Genomic DNA, 25,800 nt, shown 5'->3' with positions numbered 1-25,800 from the left:
CTTTCTTTCTTTCTTTCTTTCTTTCTTTTTTTTTTTTTTTTTTTTTTTGAGACAAAGCCTCGCTCTGTCACCCAAGATGGAAGTGCAGTTGTGCTATCATGGCTCACTGTAGCCTCGGCCTGCCAAGCTCAAGTGATCCTCTTGCTTCAGCCTCCTGAATAGCTGGGACTATCGGCACCTGCCACCATGCCCAGCTAGGACTAGGCTTTGCTTAATTCTGTGTCTGTGCCCCTCCGCCAGCACCCTTCATGCTCCATCAACGGAAATATCTGTGGCAGCTGGGGCTTGGAAAATACTTGCCAGCACTGTAGGGGAGTAGGATTGGTACAAACTTTCTAGAGGGCAATTTGGCAGTATCTGAAGTAATACAGTGAGAGAGTCAGAAAGCTAAGACAGAAAGGGAGAAAGAAGAAAAGGAGACACATCTATTCGTATGCATAAATGTCCGTCACAGCATTAAAAAAAAAAAATTTAAAGCAGCCTAAATACCCATTAGTAGGGAATGGACTAAATAGATTGGAGTATTTCCATATAATGGAATAGAATGGGAAACTTAGAGTATTAAGTAAGTCTACATTAATAGGCATGGAAAGATACCTACAATCTATTCAATGAAAAAAAGATTTAAAAATAGTTGGTATCTCACAAGTACAACTATATACCCAATATATAAAAGATGTACACTAATATATAAACAGTGGTTATTTCTTGAAGATAAGAGAGAGGGTGATTTTCACACTTTCTATGCTTATTTGAATTGCCTGATTTTTATTTTTAACAATGAGCACATATTTTATACCCAGAAAAAATAAACTATTTTTACTTTGGAAAAAAAAGGTTGGTGGTTACCCAGTGGGCCAGCCAAGGAGTCTACCTACTTGGAACTCCAAAGGCTGCCTGAGGAATACAGATGAAAAGCACACCATAAGATGATCTTGAGCTTCTTCTAGCTCTAACATTTAAAATTGGAAACATTTTCTCCCTCTCATATTGGCTTATCACCTAGGTAATAGGTAATTTTCACAGGATTGTACCTAAAGTATATACAATATTTGGGGTTTTTTTTTAGATTGCAGCTTCAAGCTAATAAAGTTTTTCTACCACTTTCCCCATATACATAGGTAATCTGCATTGTTCAATGACTGCTTAAGATCCCATTAAATCTGTCATATTTAATGTTCCACCCATTGTCAGACTTATCCTTCTAGTTGAAAACAATCCTCAGGGGCATTTTGCTTTGTGGCAACTGACACTTTTTATCTTCCCTTCTAGACTGTGACATCATTTTTTAATGGAGGAGTGAAACATTTCATTTAAATATTTCTTTTTGTGTTGTTTTTTGAGACAGAGTCTTGCTCTGTCACCCAGGCTGGAGTGCAGTGGCACTATCTCAGCTCTCTGCAACCTCTGCCTCCTGAGTTCAAGCGATTTTTGTGCCTCAGCCTCCCGAGTAGCTGGGATTACAGGCATGCGCCACCATGCCTGGTTCATTTTTTGTATTTTTAGTAGAGACAGGTTTCAACATGTTGGCCAGGCTGGTCTTGAACTTCTGGCCTCAAGTGATCTGCCTGCCTCGGCCTCCCAAAGTGCTGGGATTACAGGTGTGAGCCACCAATCTTGGCCCATCTTAATTTTTTTTTTTTTTTTTTTTTGAGACAGAGTCTTGCTCTATTGCACAGGCTGGAGTGTGGTGGCACCATATAGGCTGACTGCAACCTCTGCCTCCCGGGTTCATCAGCAATTCTCATGCCTCAGCCTCCCGAGTAGCTGAGATTATAGGCACATACCATCACGCCCAGCTAATTTGTGTGTGTGTGTTTAGTGAAAAAGGGGTTTTGCCATATTGGCCAGGCTGGTCTTGAACCCCTGACTTCAAGTGATCCACCTGCCTCGGCCTCCCAAAGTGTTGGGATTACAGGCGTGAGCCACTGTGCCCAGCCCCATCTTAAATACTTCTTTCTTTTTTGTTTTTTTTTTTTCGAGATGAAGCCTCACACTGTCGCCTGGCTGGAGTGCAGTGGTGCAATCTTGGCTTACTGCAACCCCCCTCACAAGTTCAAGCGATTCTCCCTGCCTTAGCCTCCCAAATAGCTGGGATTACAGGAGACTGCCACCACGCCCAGCTAAATTTTTTGTATTTTTAGTAGAAATGGGCTTTCACTGTGTTGGTCAGGCTGGTCTCGAACTCCTAACCTCGTGATCCACCTGCCTCAGCCTCCCAAAGTGCTAGGATTACAGGCGTCAGCCACTGTGCCTGGCCTCCCATCTTAAATATTTCTATATTTTCCAAACAAGTTTAGCACATAGTAACATTATATATCATATTAATAATATAAATAAATGTATATTACATATAATATATATTAAATTGTGTATAATTATGATTTGAGTGAATGTATGATTGAGGACAATCACTATTATAGATAATGCTATTATAAATATCTATGTTTGCATGGCTTTTCCTTCCATTTATTTACTTAGGCTTGTTTGGAGCCATTTAAGCTGTCAGTAAATATTTATTGACTGGCCACTTGCTGTCAAGCACTGACTGTACCAAGTACAGGGTACATAGTCTCAGTCAAGACAGGGCAGCCCTCTGTGCTTGTGGAATTACATGTAGAAACAGGATTATTGCTCTAAACGTGCATTCATTTTTACATAAAATATTTCTCATTTTTCTATATTTTGGGAGGAGTCTCAACTTCTCAGCCTCTTTTTTTAGACATCCTGTTTCCAGACTGCCCACAAGTTTAGTATTCTTTGGGACTACCACTTTTTTGAACTTCAAGTCCTCATCCCTTGGAATAATAAACTGAAAATTCCCAAAGTAGAGAACAAAACAATAGAAAAAGAATTAAGTTATAATCATGCACCCACACGCTAGGTGCTGGTGGTCTGGGAACCTCACCTATAAAGAAGAGGATCCACTCCTTCCCTTCAAATGTAGTCAGCAGCCTCTCCCACTGGGCTTGCCAAAAGTAGCCAGAAGCACCCCAAAATCTCTGAAGATGCCTTGGAAGAAAAACCATTCAGGTTTCTGGGTGAAGACGAGTGGGTGGACAGCTCCTTCCCCTATGATCTACCCCCAACCACCACCACACTGCACCCTAGCTGGGTGGAGCCAACTTACCATGTCACTGAGTTCCAGAAGGCCACAAATGAGAGAAGTCCAGAGCCCAGGATGAAAGCTGTCCTCCTCATAGAGCCCCAGATGTATCCCTCCTGGAGGAGGGCAAGGAAATGTCAAACCCCAGCAAGCCTCCTGCCTTTATACCCAGCTCACTGCTGAGGCACAGCATTAATGCTGTAGGATCAGGATCTCAACAAACCAGGAAGGCACATCTGACTTTTTCCCAGCTTCTGTGGGAGCCTCTTCCTTATCAGGAGCTCTCAGGCTGTACATGGGTGTGTTTATGAAAATTAGAGTTCAAGTTGGGGGAGGGAAGGGAATTAGCTTGACTCCAGAGAAACTAGCAGGCAATTCTGTCAGTCAGAGGACAGGCAAACCTCTGTTCAGCCATAGGATTTCATCACCAGTCCTCTTGGCAAATAGAGCTACCCATTATCTGCACATTGGAATCACCTGGGAGCTTAAAAAAGTCCCAATACCCAGGGTCCCCTCCAATCCAATTACATAAGAGTCCCTGGGGGTGGGACCTGGGTTCCCCAGGCAATTCCAATGGGCAGGCAAGGTTGCGATATCATAGCAGCATCTGCCAAAACCATGATGAGGAAATCCTTTTCCAGTCATATGGGCTTCACTGTGTCCATAGGCCAGGCCTATTTTTTCCATTCCTACCCTCCTCTTGCTTTGGGAGAAAAGAGTGAATTGTACACCTTTTCTGACTTTTTTTTTGAGGCAGAGTGTTGCTCTGTCACCCAGGCTGGAGTGCAGTGTCACCACCTCAGCTCACTGCAACCTCTGCCTCCAGGGTTCAAGCGATTCTTCTGCCCCAGCTTCCTGAGTAGCTGGGATTACAGGTGCCTGCCACCATGCCCAGCTAATTTTTGTATTTTTAGTAGAGAAGTTAGCTGGGGTTTCGCCATGTTGTAGAATTCTAAAGCTCAAGCAATTCACCCACATCAGTCTCCCAAAGTGCTGGGATTACAGGCGCGAGCCACTGCGCCCAGCCACTTTCTGACTTTTAATAACCCCTCTCTGCCTTCCAGCAAGATTAGCCCAGGCTCCCAGCTGGACAAGACGACTAGCCATTCTGTGGGTCAAGGAGAGACCACTGGAAATCACTGGGAGGTCCTTATATATTCCCCTCCAAAAGGTTCTCCTCTAAACCAGAAGTCATTGTGAGCTTGATGACCAAAAAATGCCCCAGATTCAGGGAGGGAAAACACCAGCTGCCAGGTGTATCACCAGTTTCCATTGTACCACAGACAGGAATTACAAATGACCACTCATATTCTGTTTCTAAATTCAGATGGGGTCTGCTCATATTCTTTCATAGGAAATAACTGGAGGTGGTGGTCCCTACAGTGTGTGTACCTGGGGCTCATCTGCAATTAGCTAATGGGGCCATGAACAGGGTGTCAGAGGGGGTGATGGAGGAGCTGATCTAATAGGACACTACTTTTTTTTTTTTTTTTGAGACAATCTTACTCTGTTGCCCAGGCTGGAGTGCAGTGGTATAATCTCGGCTCACTGCAACCTCTACCTCCCAAGTTCAAGCGATTCTCCTGCCTCAGCCTCTGGAGTAGCTGGGATTACAGGTGCCTGCCACCATGCCCAGCTAATTTTTGGATTTTTAGTAGAGATGGGGTTTCGCTATGTTGGCGAGGCTGATCTTGAACTCCTGACATCAGGTAATCTGCCTGCCTCACCTCTGAGGGCTATTTTCAGGAACTTTTCTAGACTCATTGGAAGTTTTAATCTTCTGAGTTTGATCAAACCAAACTCAGATTAAAACCTCAATTTCACATACAGAATTAGATACTTGTTCGGGGATGTTGGGTTTTTTCATCTCTCTAGCAGCCCAGATGAAGGAAATATAAACAGGACAAAGGTCCTCTGTGATGTGCAGGAAAACGCAGTGCAGGAGTTAGCTGGGGTCAAGAGCCAGTTCTCAGCTACCCCCAGAAAGCCTCTGTTGTCCCCAGGGAAGTTATAGAAAGGGGTTTTCCAAAGGCCTGAGGCATAGGGCATGCCAAGGGCTATAGGCAGGATAGCCAAGAGAAGAAGGGAGGGACAGTTACAGCTTTTTTTTTTTTTTTTTTTTATTTTTTTTTTTTTTTTTTTTTTTTTTTTTTTTTTTTTTTTTTTTTTTTTTTTTTTTTTTTTTTTTTTTTATTTTTTGCTTTTCAATTCCATAACGCACATTTGCACTCTGCATTCAGGCAAAGGGGTTGTGGGTAAAAGGCAGTTTGGAGTCAAGGGGACTCTGCTCAGTTACTGAAATGAAGACATTACCATGTGTCAGCCACCCCGAACCCTTGGGGGAGATGTTGGATGCATAGCAAGTGCAGCTATGGCAAGAGCCACTGACTACATTCTCACCAGTTTGGGGGTGAGGTGCTGGCATTTACCTGCTTTGACTTTTCATTGTGTAGCATATGTCCAGCTTCTCCCTTCATCTGGAATGAGAAAGCACAGGCAAGCCGGGGAGTTATTTTCATAAACATCTAAGGAAGTAGGGAGTGGAGAAAATCAAAGTGTATGGCTAGCAGTGATTTTTGAAAAACAAAAAAACAAAAAAAACAATAGGTTGGTTGTTCTTCCTGAAACCAGACAAATTGATTTGAAAACTTACATGGAAAGATAAATGTACAAGAATAGCTAGAAAAATGCCAGAAAAGAAAAAGAGTGATGGAAGGGAGGGAGCTGCTAGGTCTACCAACTACAGAAATGTATGATAATGCTTTTTTAAGAGGCAGGGTCCCACTATGTTACGCAGGCTAGTCTCGAACTCCTGGACTCAAGCTATCCTTCTGCCTTGGCCTCCCAAAGTGCTGGAATTACAGGCATGAGCCACTACGCCCTGCCAAAAATGTATTCTAATGCTTTCTTGAAAAACTTATTTATGCTCTCTTCATTTCTCCCTTTTATTAGAGAGCTGTTGCTGTAAGAGAAAAAAAATGAACTTACTCAGAACGCAAAGAGTAGTTCTAGCAAGTTGGTTTGGTTTGCTCTTTAGTATTACTTGTTGGTTGGTTTAAAAACATGAACCAAGATTTTTCGGAAACCAATCAACAGTTCTATGGAAAAGAAAAAGAATATGAATATCAGGCATTAACCTCATTTAAAAATGCAGCCTAACAAGAATTGGCTAGAAGGACAATCATTAGAAATATGTCTGGCCGGGCGCGGTAGCTCAAGCCTGTAATCCCAGCACTTTGGGAGGCCGAGACGGGTGGATCACGAGGTCAGGAGATCGAGACCATCCTGGCTAACATGGTGAAACCCCGTCTCTACTAAAAAATACAAAAAACTAGCCGGGCGAGGTGGCAGGCGCCGGTAGTCCCAGCTACTCAGGAGGCTGAGGCAGGAGAATGGTGTGAACCCGGGAGGCGGAGCTTGCAGTGAGCTGAGATCCGGCCACTGCACTCCAGCCTGGGCGACAGAGCGAGACTCCGTCTCAAAAAAAAAAAAAAAAAAAAAAAAAAAAAAATGTCTGAGGGCCGGGTACAGGTGGCTCACGTCTGTAATCCCAGCACTTTGGGAGGCCAAGGTGAGTGGATCACCTGAGATCAGGAGTTCAAGACCAGCCTGGCCAACATGGCAAAACCCCATCTCTACTAAAAACACAAAAATTAGCCAGGCATGGTGATGCATGCCTGTTGTTCCAGCTACTCAGGAGGCTGAGGCAGGAGAATCGCTTGAACCTGGGAGGTAGAGGTTGCAGTGAGCTGAGATTGCACCACTGCACTCCAGCCTGGGCAACAAAGCAACACTTCGTCTCAAAAAAAGAGAAAAGAAATACGTCTGAGGCTAGGTGCAGTGGCCCACACCTGTATTCCCAACACTTGGGGAGGCCAAGGCAAGAGGATCATTTGAGTCCAGGAGTTCAAGACCAGCCTGGGCAAACATAGAGACACCCTGTCTCTACAAAAAATAAAAAACAATTAGCCAGGTGTGGTAGCACATGCCTGTGGTCCCAGCTACCTGAGAGGCTGAACTGGGAAGATCACATGAGCTTGGGAGACGGAGACTGCAATGAGCCATGATCACACCACTGATCCAGCCTGGACAACAGAGTGAGACCCTGTCTCAAACAAACAAACAAAAAAACAATACTGGCAATAAATATTTTCTGTTTTTATATGGTTGAAATTTTGGACCATATGAATGTACTAGTTGTTCAAAAATTTTAAATTTAAATAATAGTAATTGAAACTTAGATGACGAATTCTCCTCCGTCACTCTGTCATCCCTGTAGACAGCACCTGTCATTCCCAGCATCTTTCACCTGAGCCTAACTAAACTCACAGACCCAACCACAGCATTCAAGGCAGGCACACCGTCCAGAGAAGCTAGCACATGTTATCCCATTGGCCTTCCCTATTAGATAGTGTCATAACCTGGCTGGAGACGAGCACTACAGATCATCTGGTCCCGCCATGTTACAAGGATGAAAGAATCTAGACAAGAAGAGGCAGGTGACCTCCCAGAGTCTACAGATGATAAGTAGCAAAGCCAGACTTAGGACCCAAGTTCCAAACTGGACTTTGTGCCACTTATTTCCATCTCTGCAGATGTTTTATTGTTTTGTATATGATCGTACTTGGTTTTATTATTCTAAATGCATGTTTATCACCTATGACCTTAGGAAATAACTGCTCCCCTTTGGCCCATATTTTTTTAATTTTTATTTTAACAATCAGGAGATGGGGGTCTTGCTTTGTTGCCCAGGGTGGTCTTGAACTCCTGGCTTCAAGCAATCCTCTTGCCTCAGCCTTCCAAAGTGTTGAAATTACAGGCGTGAACCCTTTTTTTAAATTGATTTTTTTAAAGAGATGGGGTCTCCCTATGGTGTCCAAGCTGGACTCAAACTCCTGGGCTCAAGGGATCCTCCTGCCTTAGCCTTCTGAGTAGCTGGGACTACAGGTGTACACCACCATGCCCAGCCTCATTCACATTTCTTTTTCTTTTTTTTTTTTTTTTTTGAGACAGGGTCTTGCTCTGTTGCCCAGGCTGGAGTGCAGTAGCCTGATCATGGCTCACTGCAACCTCTGCCTCCCAGCCTCAAGCCCCCCAGACTCAAGCAATTCTCCCACTTCAGCTTTCTGAGTAGCTGGGAATACAGCCTACAGGCACAAACCACCATACCCAGCTAATTTTTGTATTTTTTGTAGAGACAGGGTCTCACTATATTGCCCAGACTGATCTCAAATTCATGAGCTCAAGCGATCCTCCCACCTTGGCCTCCCAAAGTGCCAGGATTATAGGCATGAGCCACTGTGCCCAGCCCACATATTTTTTTACAGATTACTTAGGCTGAAGAAAGGAAGAGGGAATGGTGACCTATAAAGTGTCTTTCAGTGTTCGAGGAGTTAGGACACCAGAAGGAGGTGATAAGCAAGCTGCTTATCATTACCACTGTGAGTCCCATTACAGTAGGAGGGGTGCAGTTAGCTTAGAGGAAGAGCCTCTCAGGGAGAAATACCGAGACATCGGATACCTGTCAGGGAGACAGCCTCTGACTTGAGAGAAGGCGTCAGGATGTTTGGTGTGGCGTGGGCCTAACCCCCACCTGGAGGCAGGGGAATGGGTTTCAGACACTCTAGATAATACAGGGCCCTGTCCACACTCCTAGGCCTGCTTTACCCATGCTCCCTTCTGCTGCTCCCTTCCCAAACATTGCCTGACTGACAGCAAGGGAAACTACTGTGGCTTGTCAGTGTGCAGTTTCTGCCTCAATGCAAGTTCTGGGAAAACCAGAAAAAGAAAAGTTAGTAGAGTGCAGCTGCAGGCATTCCTTCACTCCAGGTTCTGATACTGAACGGCAGCTGGGATTCCTTTGTGGACTTGGGGGTTAGAGGGTGCTCTGTAGTCATATTCTGCACCCCCTGAGCTTCCAGGACAGCTGAGCAAGCATTTCAGGATGGTAAGTCTCAGCCTAAACCTATGTAAACACCCCTGCCCCACAACTAGGACAACAGATGTTAGTTAATAAATTGGGCTTATGAAGATTCCAAATAATTATTCTTTAAATAATTATTTTCTTCACCCTCATTGTCCTAAGCAGTTCCTGTGGCTCGATTCTGAGTTTGGCCTGCATCTCCAAGGTAGATAAGGGTCCCTTCAGAGAAGCTGCCCTTCACACAGTGCTAGGATTCTGGAATGAGGCAAGGTCATATTCTTTTTTTTTTTTTTTTTTTTTTTGAGGCAGTCTCACTCTGTCACCCAGGCTGGAGTGCAGTGCAGTGGCACAATCTTGGCTCACTGCAACCTCCGCCTCCCTGGTTCAAGCGATTATCCTGCCTCGGCCTCCCAAGTACCTGGGATTACAGGGGCCTGCCACCACGCACAGCTAATTTTTTGTATTTTTAATAGAGTCGGGGTTTCGCCATGTTGGCCAGGCCAGTCTCGGACTCCTGACCTCAGGTGATCCACCTGCCTCGGCCTTCCAAAGTGCTGGGATTACAGGCATGAGCCACTGTGCCTGGCTTGGGTCATTTTCAGCCTGGCACTTTGCTGTCCAGAGTCCCAAAAAGCATGGATCATTAAGCACAAGGGAGGTAGTGGTGTTAGGTACTTTTAGGGCTAAACCTATCAAATGTTTCATTTCCCCCCCCATGCTTTTTGTTTGTTTGTGTCCTTTTTTTTTTTTTTTTTTTTGAGATGGAGTCTCACTCTTTCACCTTGGCTGGAGCGTGGCAGCACGATCTCGGCTCACTGCAACCTCCACCTCCTGGGTTCTTGCAATTCTTCTGCCTCAGCCTCCCTAGTAGCTGAGATTACAGGCATGCCACCATGCCCAGCTAATTTTTTTGTATTTTTTTTTAAGTAGAGATGGAGTTTCACCATATTGGCCAGGCTGGTCTCAAACTCCTGACTGTGTGATCCACCCGCCTCGACCTCCCAAAGTGCTGAGATTACAGATGTGAGCCACTGCGCCCGGCCGTTTGTGTGGTTTTTGTTTTTTTTTTTTTTTTTTTTGAGACGGAGTCTTGCTCTGTCACTCTCGCTGGAGTGCAGTGGTGCCATATCGGCTCACAGTAACCTCTGCCTCCCAGGTTCAGGCAATTCTCCTGCCTCAGCCTCCCAAGTAGCTGGGATTACAGGCACGCACCACCACGCCCAGCTAATTTTTTTTTTTTTTTTTTTTTTTTTTTTTTTTTACTAGAGACGGGGTTTCACCATTTTTGCCAGGATGGTCTCGATCTCCTACCTCATGATCTGCCTGCCTTGGCCTTCCAAAGTGCTGCGATTACAGGTGTGAGCCACTGCACCCAGCCCTCTTTAAAAAAAAAAAAAAAAAAATAGAGATGGGGTCTTGCTATGTTGCTGAGGCTAGTCTCTAACTCCTGGGCTTAAGAGATCCTCCTGCCTCAGTCTCCCAAGCACTGGGATTACAGGCATGAACCACCAGGCCCAGCTCAAATATTTTGATGACAAGGAACCAAGTGTCAAAACAAACACCTCAACTTGGGAAATACTTGGGAGATCTGAATGTCTGCAAACCATCTGCAAACAGGCAGAGCCTTCGTGTCAATGTGGATTTTCCTCTTCAGTGTAGGAAGTATAAAAGGTTCTGTTGACCCTGTTGAGATAACTATCCTGTTTGGGAAGGGAGTAGAGAGGAATTGGGGTTGGTTTGTTTGCTTTTCAAGCTTATAGAACTATTTCTGCCATGCCATGCCACAGGGAACTTCACTTACAAGTCCAAGTCTCCTAGCCTTTTCCCTGTCTTATCAACTCCATTATCTTTGCTAAGAGCTTGCAAAGCAAATGAGACATGGCCTTTGATCTTTAGGAGCTCATCCATTCCTTCCAAAAACATTTATGAACTTACTATGTGCAAGGAGCTGTAGAAATTGCCGAAGATGCAAAAATGAGAAACTCTCAGTCTGGATTCATATTCATCATTCCGAAATTTATATCCAAAGTACTGGGCTAGAGGTCTGGGCCAGAGCTAAGAAACTACTAGACAGGCAGGAGATCTGGTATACCAAGAAATCTCTATAGGGAAGACAGTGTCCAGGCTTTCTTCATGCTCTTGGATACATGGTCTCCAACTTCAAAACTGAACTTTCTTCCCAGACTGCATTTTAGCTTATCTGAAGAATGCTGTTTTTAGTGAGACCATAGTTAAACAAGATAGATAGAAGAGAAAAAAATATTTAACAGTCTGCCACATGAATACCAAAATAGCCATTGACGACATTCCCTACTCCATTATTTAGTTGTTAAGAAGAAGCAGTATACTTTTTATGAGGATACAGAAGATGATTCCAATAAAGAAGTTAAGTATGGCTGGGCAGGGTGGCTCATGCCTGTATTCCCAGCACTTTGGGAGGCCAAGGCAGGAGGATTGCTTAAACCTGGGAGTTTAAGACCAGTCTGGGGTCGGGTGCAGTGGCTCATGCCTATAATCCGAGCACTTTGGAGGCCAAGGTGGGTGGATTGTTTGAGGTCAGGAGTTCAAGACCAGCCTGGCCAACATGGCAAAACCCTACTTATAGTAAAAATACAAAAATTAGCTGGGCATGGTGGTGGGCACCTGTAATCCCAGCTACTGGGAGGCTGAGACAGGAAAATTGCTTGAACCTGGGAAGTGGAGGCTGTAGTGAGTTGAGATTACGCCACTGCACTCCAGCCTGGGCAACAGAGTAAAACTCTGTCTCAAAAAAAAAAAAAAAAAAAAAAAAAAAGACCAGCCTGGACAACATAGTGAGACCCTGTCTCTTCAAAAAATTAAAAAAGATTAGGTGGGAAGATCACTTGAGCTGGGGAGGTGGAGGTTGCAATGAGCTGTGATTGCATCACTGCACTCCTGCCTGGATGACAGAGCAAGACCCTGCCTCCAAAAAAAAAAAAAAAAAAAAAAAAAAAAAAAGAAACAAGTACACATAGAGACTGAGCAGATAAAGACCAAAAAAGAATAAGTGCACAGAAGTTTTTCCTCTTTGGAAGAAGTGGTATGCTTTCTTATGGTGTGCAAAGAAAATTGGATAATCCATTTTTACCCCTCTTTTTAAAGCACCTGTTTATTTTCTCTACAAATCACACCTTCCCCACCAAAATGATATAGGTTATTGTCTGATGGTTTCTTATCAGTTTTTATTTATTTGAAGCTGTTCTATATATCCTTTTATTGGAAGCTACCTCAAACCCTTTTGACATACAGGCTGGGTATAAAGTATAAAGAAACAGAATCAGATATTGCAATTAAAAACAAAAACCAAGAGGAACTAGATGACTGTCAGTACAATAAGATCTTGGCTCTGGAAGAAGGCAGCTCTGGTTCACTCTACAGGGCAGAGTGCTGATCACGCCCACTGTGTCCATGTTATGGAAACTGGGTATTGCTGAGACTGAGTGATTAGGGGGCTGATAAGTATGTTTGACACTGGACTCCTATGCTCCACGTACGCCTTCTGGCCAAAGGGAAAATGATTGCTTACTTTCTGGTCGTGGGAATGCTTCTTGGCTGTAAGAGCAGCAGCATTTATCTGTTGACATCTCATTTCATTAGAACCAACGAAGCATTTCCTGACATGTCATTTATTCTTTAGTTATGCCAATATGGCCATATGCCATCTCCAGAGATACTTATCTAGGTACTGAGTCCTCCAACTGTATTGTTCTGCTGAATATTTTATGCCAAAGCAGCTTGCTTTCTGTGCCTCTCCGCCTGCCTGAGGACATGTTTTCAGTTTTACATGAACATGGTCAGTCAGAAAGGTTCTAGGGGAGACCTCAAACATGGTAGGCAGATGGGTCTTCACCCAAAGAAGCTCCTTAACACTCTTTGCTAATGATAGTGTTCAAGTTAGAAATTTTGGCAATAAAACTAGCAACAACATTTACTAATACACTGAAGTACCATAGTCATTACTTTCTCTGACTTGACTAATTCTTTTTTTCTACCTTTTGAAGTGTGCCGTCTTAAGAACTAGAAGTTGGACTGGGCATGGTGGCTCACGCCTGTCATCCCAGCACTTTGAGAGGCTGAAGCGGGAGGATTGCTTGAGTCAGTCTGGGAAACACAGGGAGCCCTGTATCCACAAAATATTAATATTAAAAAAATTAGCCAGATATGGTGGCTTATGCTCCAACCTGGGCCACAGAGCAAGACTCTCAAAAAAAAAAAAACAAAAAAACAAAAAACTGGAAGTCGTATTAGAGCTCATCTATTCAGATGCCTCCATTACCTATCTGAAGAAGTGGAGGTGCAGAGATATTCAGTATTTGGCTTGCAACTGAACACCTATTTTTTTTTTTTTTAAGATGCAGTCTTACTCTGTTGGCAGGCTGGAGTGCAGTGGTGTGATCTCGGCTCACTGCATCCTCTGCCTCCCGGGTTCAAGCAATTCTCCTGCTTCAGCCTCCTGAGTAGCTGGGATTACAGGCATGCATCACCAAGTCCAGCTAATTTTTGTTTTTTTGTTTTTTTTTGGTTTTTTTTTTTTTTGAGACAAAGTCTCACTCTGTCGCCCAGGCTGGAGTGCAGTGGCGCGATCTTGGCTCACTGCAAGCTCCCTCCCGGGTTCACGCCATTCTCCTGTCTCAGCCTCCCGAGTAGCTGGGACTACAGGCGCCCGCCACCTCGCCTGGCTAATTTTTTTGTATTTTTAGTAGAGACGGGGTTTCACGGTGTTAACCAGGATGGTCATTTTTTTTTTTTTTTTTTAGTAGAGACGTGGTTTCTCCGTGTTGGCCAGGATGGTCTCAATCTTTTGACCTCACGATCTGCCTGCCTCGGCTTCCCAAAGTGTTGGGATTACAGGCGTGAGCCGCTGTGCCTGGCCTGGACACATATTTAGTGGCAGAACTTGAATTCAGTGCTCATTATACCAACTGAGACTACAAAAGTATAGAATACATTGATATTGATGAACACAGGGTTAAGTGTCAGGGATTGAAAGGGACACAAAGGAATGAGATTGGCTTGTATTAGCCATGAATAGTGAACTAGATAGTGTGTATGTGTGTGCGTGTGCACACACGTGTGTGTGTGTGTGTGTTTTAATACCAAAGGACAGGTTTTCTCTAAAATACTAATTATTCTTTCAAGAAATATTTATCACATGCCAGAGACAATGCTAGGCACAGGGGATAGAAAGATGAATAAGACATGCTTTTTGCCCTATTTTATAAAATCGTATAACTTTGATTTTCCAGAGAAAGGAGGATAATGGCATACTTATTTTAGAATGGAATACATTCAGAGGACAGAAAGAAATGAAGTGCACTAAAAGTAAAGATTTTTAAAACATTTATTTATTTTTTTTAATTTTTAGAGACGGGGTCTCACTACTTTGCCCAGGCTGGTATCAAACTCCTGGGTTCAAGTGATGTTCCCACCTCAGCCTCCCAAAGTGTTGGGATTATAGGCATGAGCCACCATGCCTGGCCAAAGATTCTAATATTTTACAACAATGAATAGATACTCCCTTAATGTGAATTTGATATCTATTGTGAGTTTATCCAAATTTTATTTATTTATTTATTTTGAGACAGGGTTTCACTCGGTTACCCAGGCTGGAGTGCAGTGACCCAGTCATGATTCACTGCAGCCTCGACTTCCTGGGGTCAGGTGATCCTCCTGCCTCAGCCTCCCTAGTAGCAAATTAGATGCTTTTTGGTGTGGTTCTGGTTTTTTGTTTGTTTGTTTGTTTTTTAGTGTGAACCAAGGATTTTATTTATTTTTTAGAGATAACATCTTGCTCTGTTGCCCAGACTGAAGTGCAATGGCTCAATCATAGCTCACCGCAGCCTCAATCTTCTATGCTCCAGTGATCCTCCCACCTCAGTCCCCTGAGTAACTGGGACTACAGGTCTGTGCCACCATGTCGGCGGTGAATTTTTAAAAAATGTTTGTAAAGGTGGGATCTCCCTATGTTGCCCAAGCTGGTCTTAGACCCTTGGGCTCAAGCGATCTTGGTCTCCCAAAGTGCTGGGATTCCAGGCGTGAGCCACTCTGCCCTGCCTATGTGGTTTTGTTGAAAGCAGATGATTCTCATTATGCAGGCTTTTTATTAAGGAATCCCCAATCTAGATAAATGACACAGTGAAGCTATAGCTAATGTTTACAACCTCAAGAATCTGAGTAAAGGACATAGGAATAAAGTGAAGCTGGAAGGAATACAGATGGTTTAATCTTGAGTTTTATTTATCTGCAGCCCAACTCTTTCAGATTTTCTTTTTTTTTTTTTTTTTTTTTTGAGATGGAGTCTCACTCATGTTGCCCAGGCTGGAGTGCAATGGCATGACTTTGGCTTACTGCAGCCTCCGCCTCCCGGGTTCAAGCGATTCTCCTGCCTCAGCCTCCCAAGTAGCTGGGATTACAGGCACCCACCCCCACCACACCTGGCTAATTTTTTGTATTTTTAGTAGAGACGGGGTTTCACCATGTTGGCCAGGCTGGTCTAGAACTCCTGACCTCAGGTGATATGCCCACCTCGGCCTCCCAAAGTGCTGGGATTACAGGCATAAGCCACCGTGCCCGACCCAGATTTTCTTTCATATTCTTGTTTCCTAGATATTCTGCATGATTGATGAATGTTCCTATTTTATAAATATAAATGCATCACCTTTATGTGAAAGTGTATTATTTTGTAAATATCTTGTAAAATTATTGAGACAATTTACTCTTAAAGGGGGAAAAAAAAGACCTCATGTTCATCTGGCTTACCCCTTCCATTTTATAAGCTGAGGAGGAAGCCCTAGATAGTAGAAGTGACTTGCTCCAAACTCCACATGGTTTCTGGCAAAATCTAGGCTTCTTAACACTTTGCCTAGTGCTGTACGTATTTTGGGAATAGCATAAATTCTATTTCATAAGAAATGACACAGGGAGAGGGCAACTGTCCCAAAGATTAGAACTCCCCTTACTTCAGCCTCTGCTCTCAGACTGCATGCTAGGAAAAAGCTGAGCAGTCGGCCTCCAGGGCTGAGACTGACCTGTAATGTAATTACACAGCTTAAAGCCTCTGGTGAAGAGGGTTTTGAGGAGCTGCTATGACTCAACATCTGTACTAATCTGAGGCTTATATAGAAGACAGAGTGGCCGATATTCATTTAAGAAGATGAAATGCGGCCGGGAGCGGTGGCTCACGTAAGTAATCCCAGCATTTTGGAAGGTCGAGGTGGGCGGATCACCTGAGGTCAGGAGTTTGAGACCAGCCTGGCCAACATGGTGAAACTCCGTCTTGGCCGGGCGCGGTGGCTCAAGCCTGTAATCCCAGCACTTTGGGAGGCCGAGACGGGCGGATCACGAGGTCAGGAGATCGAGACCATCCTGGCTAACACGGTGAAACCCCGTCTCTACTAAAAAAAATACAAAAAACTAGCCGGGCGAGGTGGCGGGCGCCTGTAGTCCCAGCTACTCGGGAGGCTGAGGCAGGAGAATGGCGTGAACCCAGGAGGCGGAGCTTGCAGTGAGCTGAGATCCGGCCACTGCACTCCAGCCTGGGCGACAGAGCGAGACTCCGTCTCAAAAAAAAAAAAAACAAAAAACAAAAAAAGAAACTCCATCTCTACTAAAATACAAAAATTAACTGGGTGTGGTGGTGCCCACCTGTAATCCCAGCTACTCTGGAGGTTGAGACAGGAGAATCACTTGAACCTGGGAGGCGGAGGTTGCAGTGAGCCAAGATCACACCACTGCACTCCAGCCTGGGCGCTGGAGCGAGAGTCTGCCTCCGAAAAAGAAAAAAAATAAATAAATAAAGATTAAATGCAGCTGGGCACGTTGGCTCATGCCTGTAATCCCAGCACTTTGGGAGGCCGAGGTGGGTGGATCACCTGAGGTCAGGAGTTGGAGACCAGCCTGGCCAACATGGTGAAACCCCATCTCTACTAAAAATACAAAAATTAGCCGGGTGTGGTGGCAGGCACCTGTAATCCCACCTACTTGGGGGGCTGAGGCAGGAGAATCATTTGAACCCAGGAGGTAGAGGTTGCAGTGAGCCAAAATTGCGCCACTGCACTCCAGCCTGGGTGACAGAGTGAGACTCCATCTCAAAAAACAAAAAACAGAAACAAAAACAGAAGATGAAAATGCATGAAAGGAAAGGTTAAAAATGATTCCCATGGGCCAGTTTTAGTATACTCTCTTCACTCCTTTTGCTGCATGATACTCGCACACTTTGCGCTTACTGTTCTGCTTGATTGCATGTCCATGAGGCCGAGAACCTGCCTGTCTTGTTTACCATGAGATCCACGGAATCAAGCCCAAGCCTGGCATGTAGCAGATACTCAAGAAGGATTTGTCGAATAAGAGATACACGAATCAAAAGCATTGCTTTTTGCCCTCAAAAAGTGTCCAACTTTTGCTATTGAACATTTTAGCGCCATTCCCTTGTGCTAGTTACTTTCCTAAGTAAAGTTAGAAGCTGATGCTTAGTGCATTTGTGTTTTAGCAAATTGAATCGAATCTGTATATCCCACTCAAAGAAATTTAATTGGAATTGCACATTAAACTGAAGCAACCCACAAATCGGCATCTTATCTTGCTTGCCTTAAGCCCCAAAGGGCCTATAAGGAGCACCTGGAAAGCCACTGTTCTATTGTTCATCTCCATCTACACACCTTACTGTATGCCCTTTACCCAATAACCTTCGTGGAGTGTTTCCATAGGTACTATCAAGCCACTAACGATGTAACAACTGGAGTCACTGTCGGTAAATCCAAGTATATGTTGCATCAAAAGAGTTTCGACCTACTTGTCTAGCTCATAACCCACACATCTATCCAGAGACTTTAAAACTGTTGTATTTTGCCCCCTACCTTCCAGGTGATGGCAGATTAGAGGTGAGAAGCAATTAGGCAGCAGTTGCTTCCCAACAGTCTCTTCCAGTTTGTTCTGTCTCTCATTTGAGTTCTGACTTATGAGTTGCTCCTTTACATGGTTTTAAAGTCAAACAATTACTTGTCCATTACAATCACCTGTCAATTGCTAGCAAAATTAGACTACTGAGGAGGTAGATGGTACAAACACAGGCAGAGGATGCAGACATTAGTAAGAGACGAGGCGACTGCACTACAGAAATGTCCTAGGACACTGTCTGGAGGCAAATCTAACCCTGACATAAGTAGAGAGGACAGGGTGGTGGCGGAGGTGGGAAGAGTGTGTTTTGCCCTTACTTTAAGTGAACTTGGACATGTCCTGACCTTTGCAAACACCACCCCTCCCCCATAGTTCCCACTTACCTCAGCAGTGGGCTGTGTCCAGGCTCCTCTGTGGTCCTTGCACAGGTCAAATCTAAGTTCTCTTCCCTTTCAGCCCCCACTTTGGTGGCTGCTGCTGCCGCTGTGCTGCCGCTGTGCTGCCGGCTAACCTTGTTTTTGCTCGGGTGGGAGGTTGGCCATGGTGATCTCATTACAGAGCTGCGTACTGGCTTGGGCCAGGCACGTGATGAAAAAGTTTGGTTCCGTGTTGGCTGGAAACAAAACACCCTTCTTTCCGGAGGGCATGTCCTTAAAGCGGAAAGGAAATCTAAGCTCAAGCAAGAACTTGAAAAAAGTGCATTTGGCCAAACTCTGGGCTTCCCTCCCCCTGCCCCCTTTTTTTCTTTAAATTTTTTTTCTCCATCATCTGCAACTTAAGAAAATGTTGCTGTCCCATAGGAGGAGGCAGATTCAAGAAAAGATGTGGGTGTCAGATAATGGCAGGTAGTACAAGTTGATAAAAAGGTGACAGAGACCAGAGGATCTCATTTTCTTTTTTTTCATTGCTTCTCTTCCTGTGGAGGGCAGGCAAGGGAGGAGAGATACATCAGCTATTTCTAGTGAGTCTAGATGCGGGAAAGGCACGCCTATGAAGGGTGAATTTGCACTGTGATTGAAATAGGGGAACTTAGGATACAGGACCCATGACATGAAGTGAAGAGCACTTTAGAAAAAGAGCTGCTTTTAAATTTCTGAAAACTATTTTTAAATAAATGTGCAAATGATATAAAATACAATAGGGTCAAAAGAATGTAAATGAAAAGTCTTTTTATTTCTCCTCAGTCCCCTTTTTTTCCTCCCAAGAGGCAACCCCTGTGACCAGATTTTTGTATATCCTTCCAGAGCTTACATATGTAAATAAAAACATGTGTAGGCCTTGTGCTTCTCCTTTAGCAACAGCTCCATAGTATGTTTGTTGTGCACTTTGCTTTTTCCACTTAACAATCAAACATGGAGATTGGCTGGGCATGGTGGTGCTCACCTGTAGTCCCAGCTATTTGGGAGACTGAAGTCGGAGGATCGCTTGAGCCCAGGTATTTGAGACCAGCCTGGGCAACATAGGAAGACTCCTTCCAAAATAAACAAAACTCAGGAACTTGGCTGGGCACGGCAGCTCATGCATATAATCTCAGCACTTTGGAAGACCAAGACGGGAGGATCACTTGAGGCCAAGAGTTTGAGACCAGCCTGGGCAACATAGCAAAACCCCATTTCTACTACGTATACAAAAAAATTAGCTTACTGGCGCATGTCTGTTATCCCAGCTACTCAGGAGGCTGAGGTGGGAGAATGGCTTCAGCCCAGGAGTTGGAGTCTGCAGTAAGCTATGATTGTGCCACCGCACTCCAACCTGAGTGACAGAGTGGGACCCTGCCTGTCTCTAAAAAACAAAACAAAAAAAATGCTGGGAGCAGTGGCTCATGCCTGTAATCTCAGCAATCTTTGGAAAGCTGGGGCAAGAGGATTTCTTTTTTTTAATTTTTTGAGATGGAGTCTCGCTCTGTCACCCAGGCTGGAGTGTAATGGCATGATCATGGCTAACTGCAACCTCCGCCTCCCAGGTTCAAGCTATTCTTCTGCCTCAGCCTCCTGAGTAGTGCCACCACGCCCGGCTAATTTTTGTATTTTTTTTTTAGTAGAGATGGGGTTTCACCATATTGGCCAGGCTGGTCTTAAACTCCTGACCTCGTGATCTGCCCGCCTCAGTCTCCCAAAGTGCTGGGACTACAGGCATGAGCCACTGTGCCTGACCTGGCAGGAGGATTTCTTAAGCCCAGGAGTTAGGGACCAGCCTGGGCAACATAATGAGGCCCTGTCTCTAAAATAAATAAAAATAAATAAATAAATAAATAAATAAATCTCCCTGTCAGGAGATCGAGACCATCCTGGCTAGCACGGTGAAACCCCATCTCTACTAAAAATACGAAAATTAGCCAGGCGTGATGACGGGCGCCTGTAGTCCCAGCTACTTGGGAGGCTGAGGCAGGAGAATTGCTTGAACCCAGGAGGCAGAGGTTGCAGTGAGCCGAGATTGCACCACTGCACTCCAGCCTGGGCAACCAACAGAGCGAGACTCTGTCTCAAAAAAAAAAAATTTCTTTAGACACAGGGTTTCACTCTGTCACCCAGGCTGGAGTGCAATGGCTCAACTATGGCTCACTGCAGTCTCAACTTTCTGGCCTCAGATCCTCCCAAGCAGTTGGACTACAGGAACATACCACCATGCCCCACTAATTAAAAAAAAATTTTTTTGTAGAGACAGAGTCTGGCTATGTTGCCCAGGCTGGTCTTGAACTCCTGACTCAAGCAATCCTCCTGCCTCAGTCTCCCAAATTGCTGGATTACAGGTATGATTCACTGTGCCTAGCTTCCTTCCTACTTTCTAATGCCAAGCATCACTGTCATGTGCAAACATTTATTTTTCACTTACTATGATGTGCAGAAACTTTTTTTCCTATTTCCTATTGTCTCTATGTCCGTATCTTTGCTTACGCTAATCCTCTCACCCAGAATTTCCTTCCTGTTTCTGTCAAGTATTGTGTCTCCAGTTCTTTTCTCTCTCTCTCTTTTTTTTTAAGATATGGGGTGTTGCTATGTTGTCCAGTCTTGTCCCAAAATCCTCGCCTCAAGTGATCCTCCTGCCTCAGCCTTCCAAAGTGCTTTAGCCTCCCAAAGTGCTAAGATTACAGGTATGAGCCATTGTGCCCAGCCTAATTCTTTTCCTCTTGAACTTTTTTAGCTTAAGTGGTCAACACTCCCTGGAGTAGTAGGTACTTTTTTCCTACAATAATTTTCATATAGGGTCTTTATGTATTTCCATGGGAGTAATAACTCTGGCACTAGTAACACTGGTCTTCAGTAAATAGTTGATTGCTGAGCAAGCCTTAGAGAGAAGAGCATCCCTCTAGTGAGAAGGTCTGCAGTCTTCCTGGGTGTTCTCTCCATCCTATCTTTTTTTTTTTTTTTTTTGAAAAGGAGTCTGGCTCTGTTGCCTAGGCTGGAGTGCCATGGTGTGATCTTGACCCACTGCAAACTCCACCTCCCAGTTTCAAGCGACTGTCTTGCCTCAGCCTCCTGAGTAGCTCGGATTACAGGCACCTGCCGTCATGCCTGGCTAATTTTTGTATTTTTGTAGAGACTGGGTTTCACCATGTTGGCCAGGGTGGTTTTTAACTCCTGTCCTCAGGAGATCCACCCTCCTTGGCCTCCCAAAGTTCTGGGATTACAGGCATGAGCCACCATGCCCGGCCTCTCCATCCTATCTTCAAGGAATTGCTCAATCCTCCTGGTTGATCTCCTTGAAACGAAGTGTTCCTGAGGAGAGAACTTGAGAGCCTGGGAGAATGCAGATCTGAGTTGGGAATAATGGGAAAGCTTGATTGGTCTTCCTGTTATCAGACATCAGACATCAGCGGTTTTTTTTTTTTTTTAGACAGAGTCTGGCAGTGCCGCCCAGACTGGAGTGCAGTGGCATGATCTCAGCTCACTGTAAGCTCCGCCTCCCGGATTCACACCATTCTGCTGCCTCAGCCTCCGGAGTAGCTGGGACTACAGTCGCCTGCCACCACGCCTGGCTAATTTTGTGTATTTTTAGTAGAGACGCGGTTTCATCGCGTTAGCCAGGATGGTCTCAATCTCCTGACCTCATGATCCGCCCGCCTCGCAGGCGTGAGCCAGCACGCCTGGACAGCTGTGTGGTTCTTAAGAGGTCCCATTCATTTTATAACTAGTGTTTCTCAATTTTCTTTTTTTCTTTTTGAGACGGAATCTCGCTCTCTGTCGCCAGGCTGGAGTGCAGCGGCGCGATCTCGGCATACTGCAACCTACACCTCCCAAGTTCAAGCGATTCTCCTGCCTCAGCCTCCCGAGTAGCTGGGATTATAGGCGTGCGCCACCACACTCAGCTAATTTTTTTTGTATTTTTAGTAGAGAAGGGGTTCCACCATGGTCTCTATCTTCTGAGCTCGTGATCCGCCCACCTCAGCCTCCCAAAGTGCTGGGATTACAGGCGTGAGCCGCCGCACCCGGCAGGAGAGTATAAGTTTAAGAAAATTGAGAAGACCTGGCGCGGTGGCTCACGCCTGTAATCTCAGCACTTTAGGAGGCCAAGGCGGGCGGATCACCTGAGGTCGACAGTTCGAGACCAGCCTGACCAACATGGAGAAACCCCGTCTCTATTAAAAATACAGTATCAGCTGGGCATGGTGGCGCATGCCTGTAATCCCAGCTACTTGGAGGCTGAGGCAGGAGAATCGCTTGAACTTGGGAGGCAGAGGTTGCGGTGAGCCAAGATCGGGCCATTGCACTCCAGCCTGGGAAACAAGAGCGAAACTCATCTCAAAAAACAAACAAACAAAAAAAACACCAAAAACCAAAAACGTATACTCTCCCAAATGAGATTTGTTGGAACCTGACTTTCTATAGTTTGCAGCTCAAAAACAGTAGGGGCCAGGAGCAGTGGCATGCACCTGTAATCCCAGGTACTCAGGAGGCTGAGTGGGGAGGATTACTTGAGCCTGGGTGCCCAGGGATTCAAGACCAGCCTGGATAACGTGGCAAGACCCTCATCTCAAAAAGCAATAGAGTTTTCTTCTCAAATATGAAATGATATCACTGAATATATTCTTTTCCAACTACCGTCTCATTCATTTGGGACCTCCTTCCGACTGGGAAGCAGTGACTTCTGGAAAATTATTCTAAGTTTGCGATATCCATGAGTACAGCATCATATCCAATGTTCAAAAGGTAACACTCTAGGCCGGGCGCGGTGGCTCATGCCTGTAATCCCAGCACTTTGGGAAGCTAAGGCGAGTGGATCACTAGGCCAGGAGATCGAGACCATCCTGGCCAACATGGTGAAACCCCTTTTCTACTTAAAAAAAATACAAAAAATTAGCCAGGCGCAGTGGCGGGCGCCTGTGGTCCTAGCTACTCTGGAGGCTGAGGCAGGAGAATGGCGTGGACCCTGGAGGCGGAGCTTGCAGTGAGCAGAGATTGCACCACTGCACTCCAGTCTGGGTGCCAGAGCGAGACTCTTGTCTAAAAAATAAAATAGATTCAGTTCCAAGGCATCTGTGAGCCCGCGGAGTATACGCCATGAGCAAAGCTCACCCTCCTGAGTTGAAAAAATTTATGGACAAGAAGTTATCATTGAAATTAAATGGTGGCAGACATGTCCAAGGAATATTGCGGGGATTTGATCCCTTTATGAACCTTGTGATAGATGAATGTGTGGAGATGGCAACTAGTGGGCAACAGAACAATATTGGAATGGTGGTAATACGAGGAAATAGTATCATCATGTTAGAAGCCTTGGAACGAGTATAAATAATGGCTGTTCAGCAGAGAAACCCATGTCCTCTCTCCATAGGGAAATTAGGTCATATACATTTTCATATTAGACTTTTTGTTAAATAAACTTTTGTAATAGTCAAAAATGCTTTCTCAAATGTTCTGAATATAGAATATTAGCTCTCATTCCAATTTTTTCTAACATGAATTTTCCTGGTTGACACTGATATCAAAGGGTTTTATGCATTAAAGTGGAAGAATCTTATTAAATGTGAAAATAAAATAAAATAACATTCCAGCTCCTCCTAAAATACAATCCATCTATGCTTGCTTTATATTTGTTTTCAATAATTTGAGAAACGAGCACCCAGTTCTGGGTGAGGGGTGGTGGTGGGGCTGGACACGGTGTTTCCTGTTTGTTTTAACACACACCAGGCACAGTGCCACAGGAAAAAACAAAATTCCAAGAAAGGACTGGGGAGGCCACTTTTCATGTGACTACTGCCTGCCTGTCAGTGCTAGCCTCTCCTGACTCTAATTATAAGTGGGCGAAAGCACGTTAGAAACCCACAGAACTGACTGGTGAATGGGAAACTTGCCTGCCTTCTTTATCAGTGTATTCCTCAACCGAATCACTGTTTATTATTTTTTTGAGACGGAGTCTTGCTCTGTTGCCCAGGCTGGAGCGCAGTGGCGCGATCTAGGCTCACTGCAACCTCCGCCTCCTAGGTTCAAGCAATTCTCCCTGCCTCAGCCTCCAGAGTAGTTGGGATTAAAGGTGCCCTCCACCACGCCCAGCTAATTTTTGTATTATTTAGTAGAGACAGGGTTTTGTCATGTTGGCCAGGCTAGTGTTGAACTCCTGACCTAAGGTGATCTGTCCGCCTCGGCCTCCCCAAGTGCTGGGATTACAGGCCCAGGGAGTCACCGCGCCCGGCCCCAAATCGACTGTTATAGAGAGAGCAAACTGAGACATGCCGTTTATCGAACGCTCTTTTATATCTTCCTTGGTGCGCGGTGTTTTTCCAATTATTAACTATTTAATCTTCACAAGCTCATGAGAACCATTGGTATCCTAATTTTGCAGATAAGGAGCTAAACACTCATTTGGAGGGGAGAAGAGGGGGACTGGAGTTCAGAAAGTGCATTTGATGCTCTTATCCTGGAGGCTGGAGCTAGGAGTTCACCTCCCTGGAGAATAGCTTTTGGGAATCCCGTTTGAAATTGCCGCTCAAGGCCAGCTCGGCATCCAGCCTAGGAATTGGAAGGATTCTGGAGAATCCCCTTAGGAAGAAATGTTTAAAAGTGCAAAGTGAATAGTAGAAGACCCTCTCCCGGTCACTAGGGGTGCATTTGCCGTTCTCTTATCAACAGCACCTCAAGTAGAAGCATCTGGGACAAGGACTAGAACCGTGCCTGGGGCAGCCCCCACGTCCTCTCGGGAACAGGGGTGGAGCGCTGGCCAGAGTGGCTGAGGGCGGCCCGCCGCCGACGTTGTGGGCAGGAAGCCGGCGCTTTGTCTTCTCTCCCACCGCGGAGAACACGAGGCGGAGGCGCGCCCCAGCTGGTCACACGCTGCCCAGGGCGGGCGTCGGTCAAGAGCCCTGTCTCCAAGCAGGATTAAAAGGGAACCAAAGGGCTGGCCGAGGGGCTTCAGAAGCTCCTGGGCGAGGCCTGAGCCCGTGGGTCTCGACACTAAAATCTGGCGAGCTCCCTGCGCGTTCGCAAAGGTTTTGGAGCTCTTAAGAGCCCGGCGACGCCTGCGCTGGCCAAGCGCCGTGCCCACGGGAGGCGCCGTCCTCTTTGTAACTGGAGCAGACCCTGGCGGGCCAGTTGCTATGGCAATGTTCCTCGCTCTGCTGGGCGAGGCCGGGAGGTAGGCGGGCCTTGGCGGACGTCACCCACTCTCGGCTTTCGGGAGCCGCCCCACCCCCAACTAATTGTTTGCCAGAAAGGAACCGTAAGATAGATGCTTTGTAAGTGAGGCATCTAGGGGGCCATATTAGAACAGAAAACCAGGACAGCCTTTTTCTCCGTCAGCCTCGCCACAAATCCCTTCGTGCCAACGGTTTTAACGGTCCTTCAAAGCCAGAAGGAGGGGGCGTGGTAATTCGGGGTGGGGGGTTTGTTCGAAGGGCCACGCCCTTTCCTCGGCCTTTGGA

General features: G+C 45.4%; 2 protein-coding genes across 2 annotated transcripts in view; one reads left to right on the top strand and one right to left on the bottom strand.

Moving 5' to 3' along the window:
• FAXDC2 (fatty acid hydroxylase domain containing 2) overlaps positions 1–18,756 on the bottom strand; it is a 31,715-nt gene extending 12,959 nt beyond the window's left edge. The window contains exons 1-4 of the mRNA XM_050793947.1: positions 18,329–18,756; positions 5,536–5,583; positions 3,131–3,222; positions 2,909–3,012 (exon numbers count right to left, since the gene is read on the bottom strand). Coding sequence (XP_050649904.1) covers positions 2,909–3,012; positions 3,131–3,222; positions 5,536–5,583 — 244 coding nt within the window. The 5' untranslated portion in view covers positions 18,329–18,756. The remainder of the gene's footprint in view (positions 1–2,908; positions 3,013–3,130; positions 3,223–5,535; positions 5,584–18,328) is intronic.
• Positions 18,757–23,396: 4,640 nt separating this feature from the next.
• On the top strand, positions 23,397–23,784 carry LOC126956758 (small nuclear ribonucleoprotein G). Its single transcript, XM_050793971.1, has one exon. It carries the CDS (start codon positions 23,444–23,446, stop codon positions 23,672–23,674), a length of 231 nt encoding a protein of 76 aa, XP_050649928.1. The 5' UTR covers positions 23,397–23,443; the 3' UTR covers positions 23,675–23,784.
• Positions 23,785–25,800: the final 2,016 nt, after the last annotated feature.

Source organism: Macaca thibetana, chromosome 6 (assembly GCF_024542745.1).
Source record: "Macaca thibetana thibetana isolate TM-01 chromosome 6, ASM2454274v1, whole genome shotgun sequence".
NCBI classification, from domain to species: Eukaryota; Metazoa; Chordata; class Mammalia; order Primates; family Cercopithecidae; genus Macaca; species Macaca thibetana.
The sequence above is the reverse complement of the archived record's forward strand: the minus strand, read 5'-3'. Positions and strand labels throughout refer to the sequence as shown.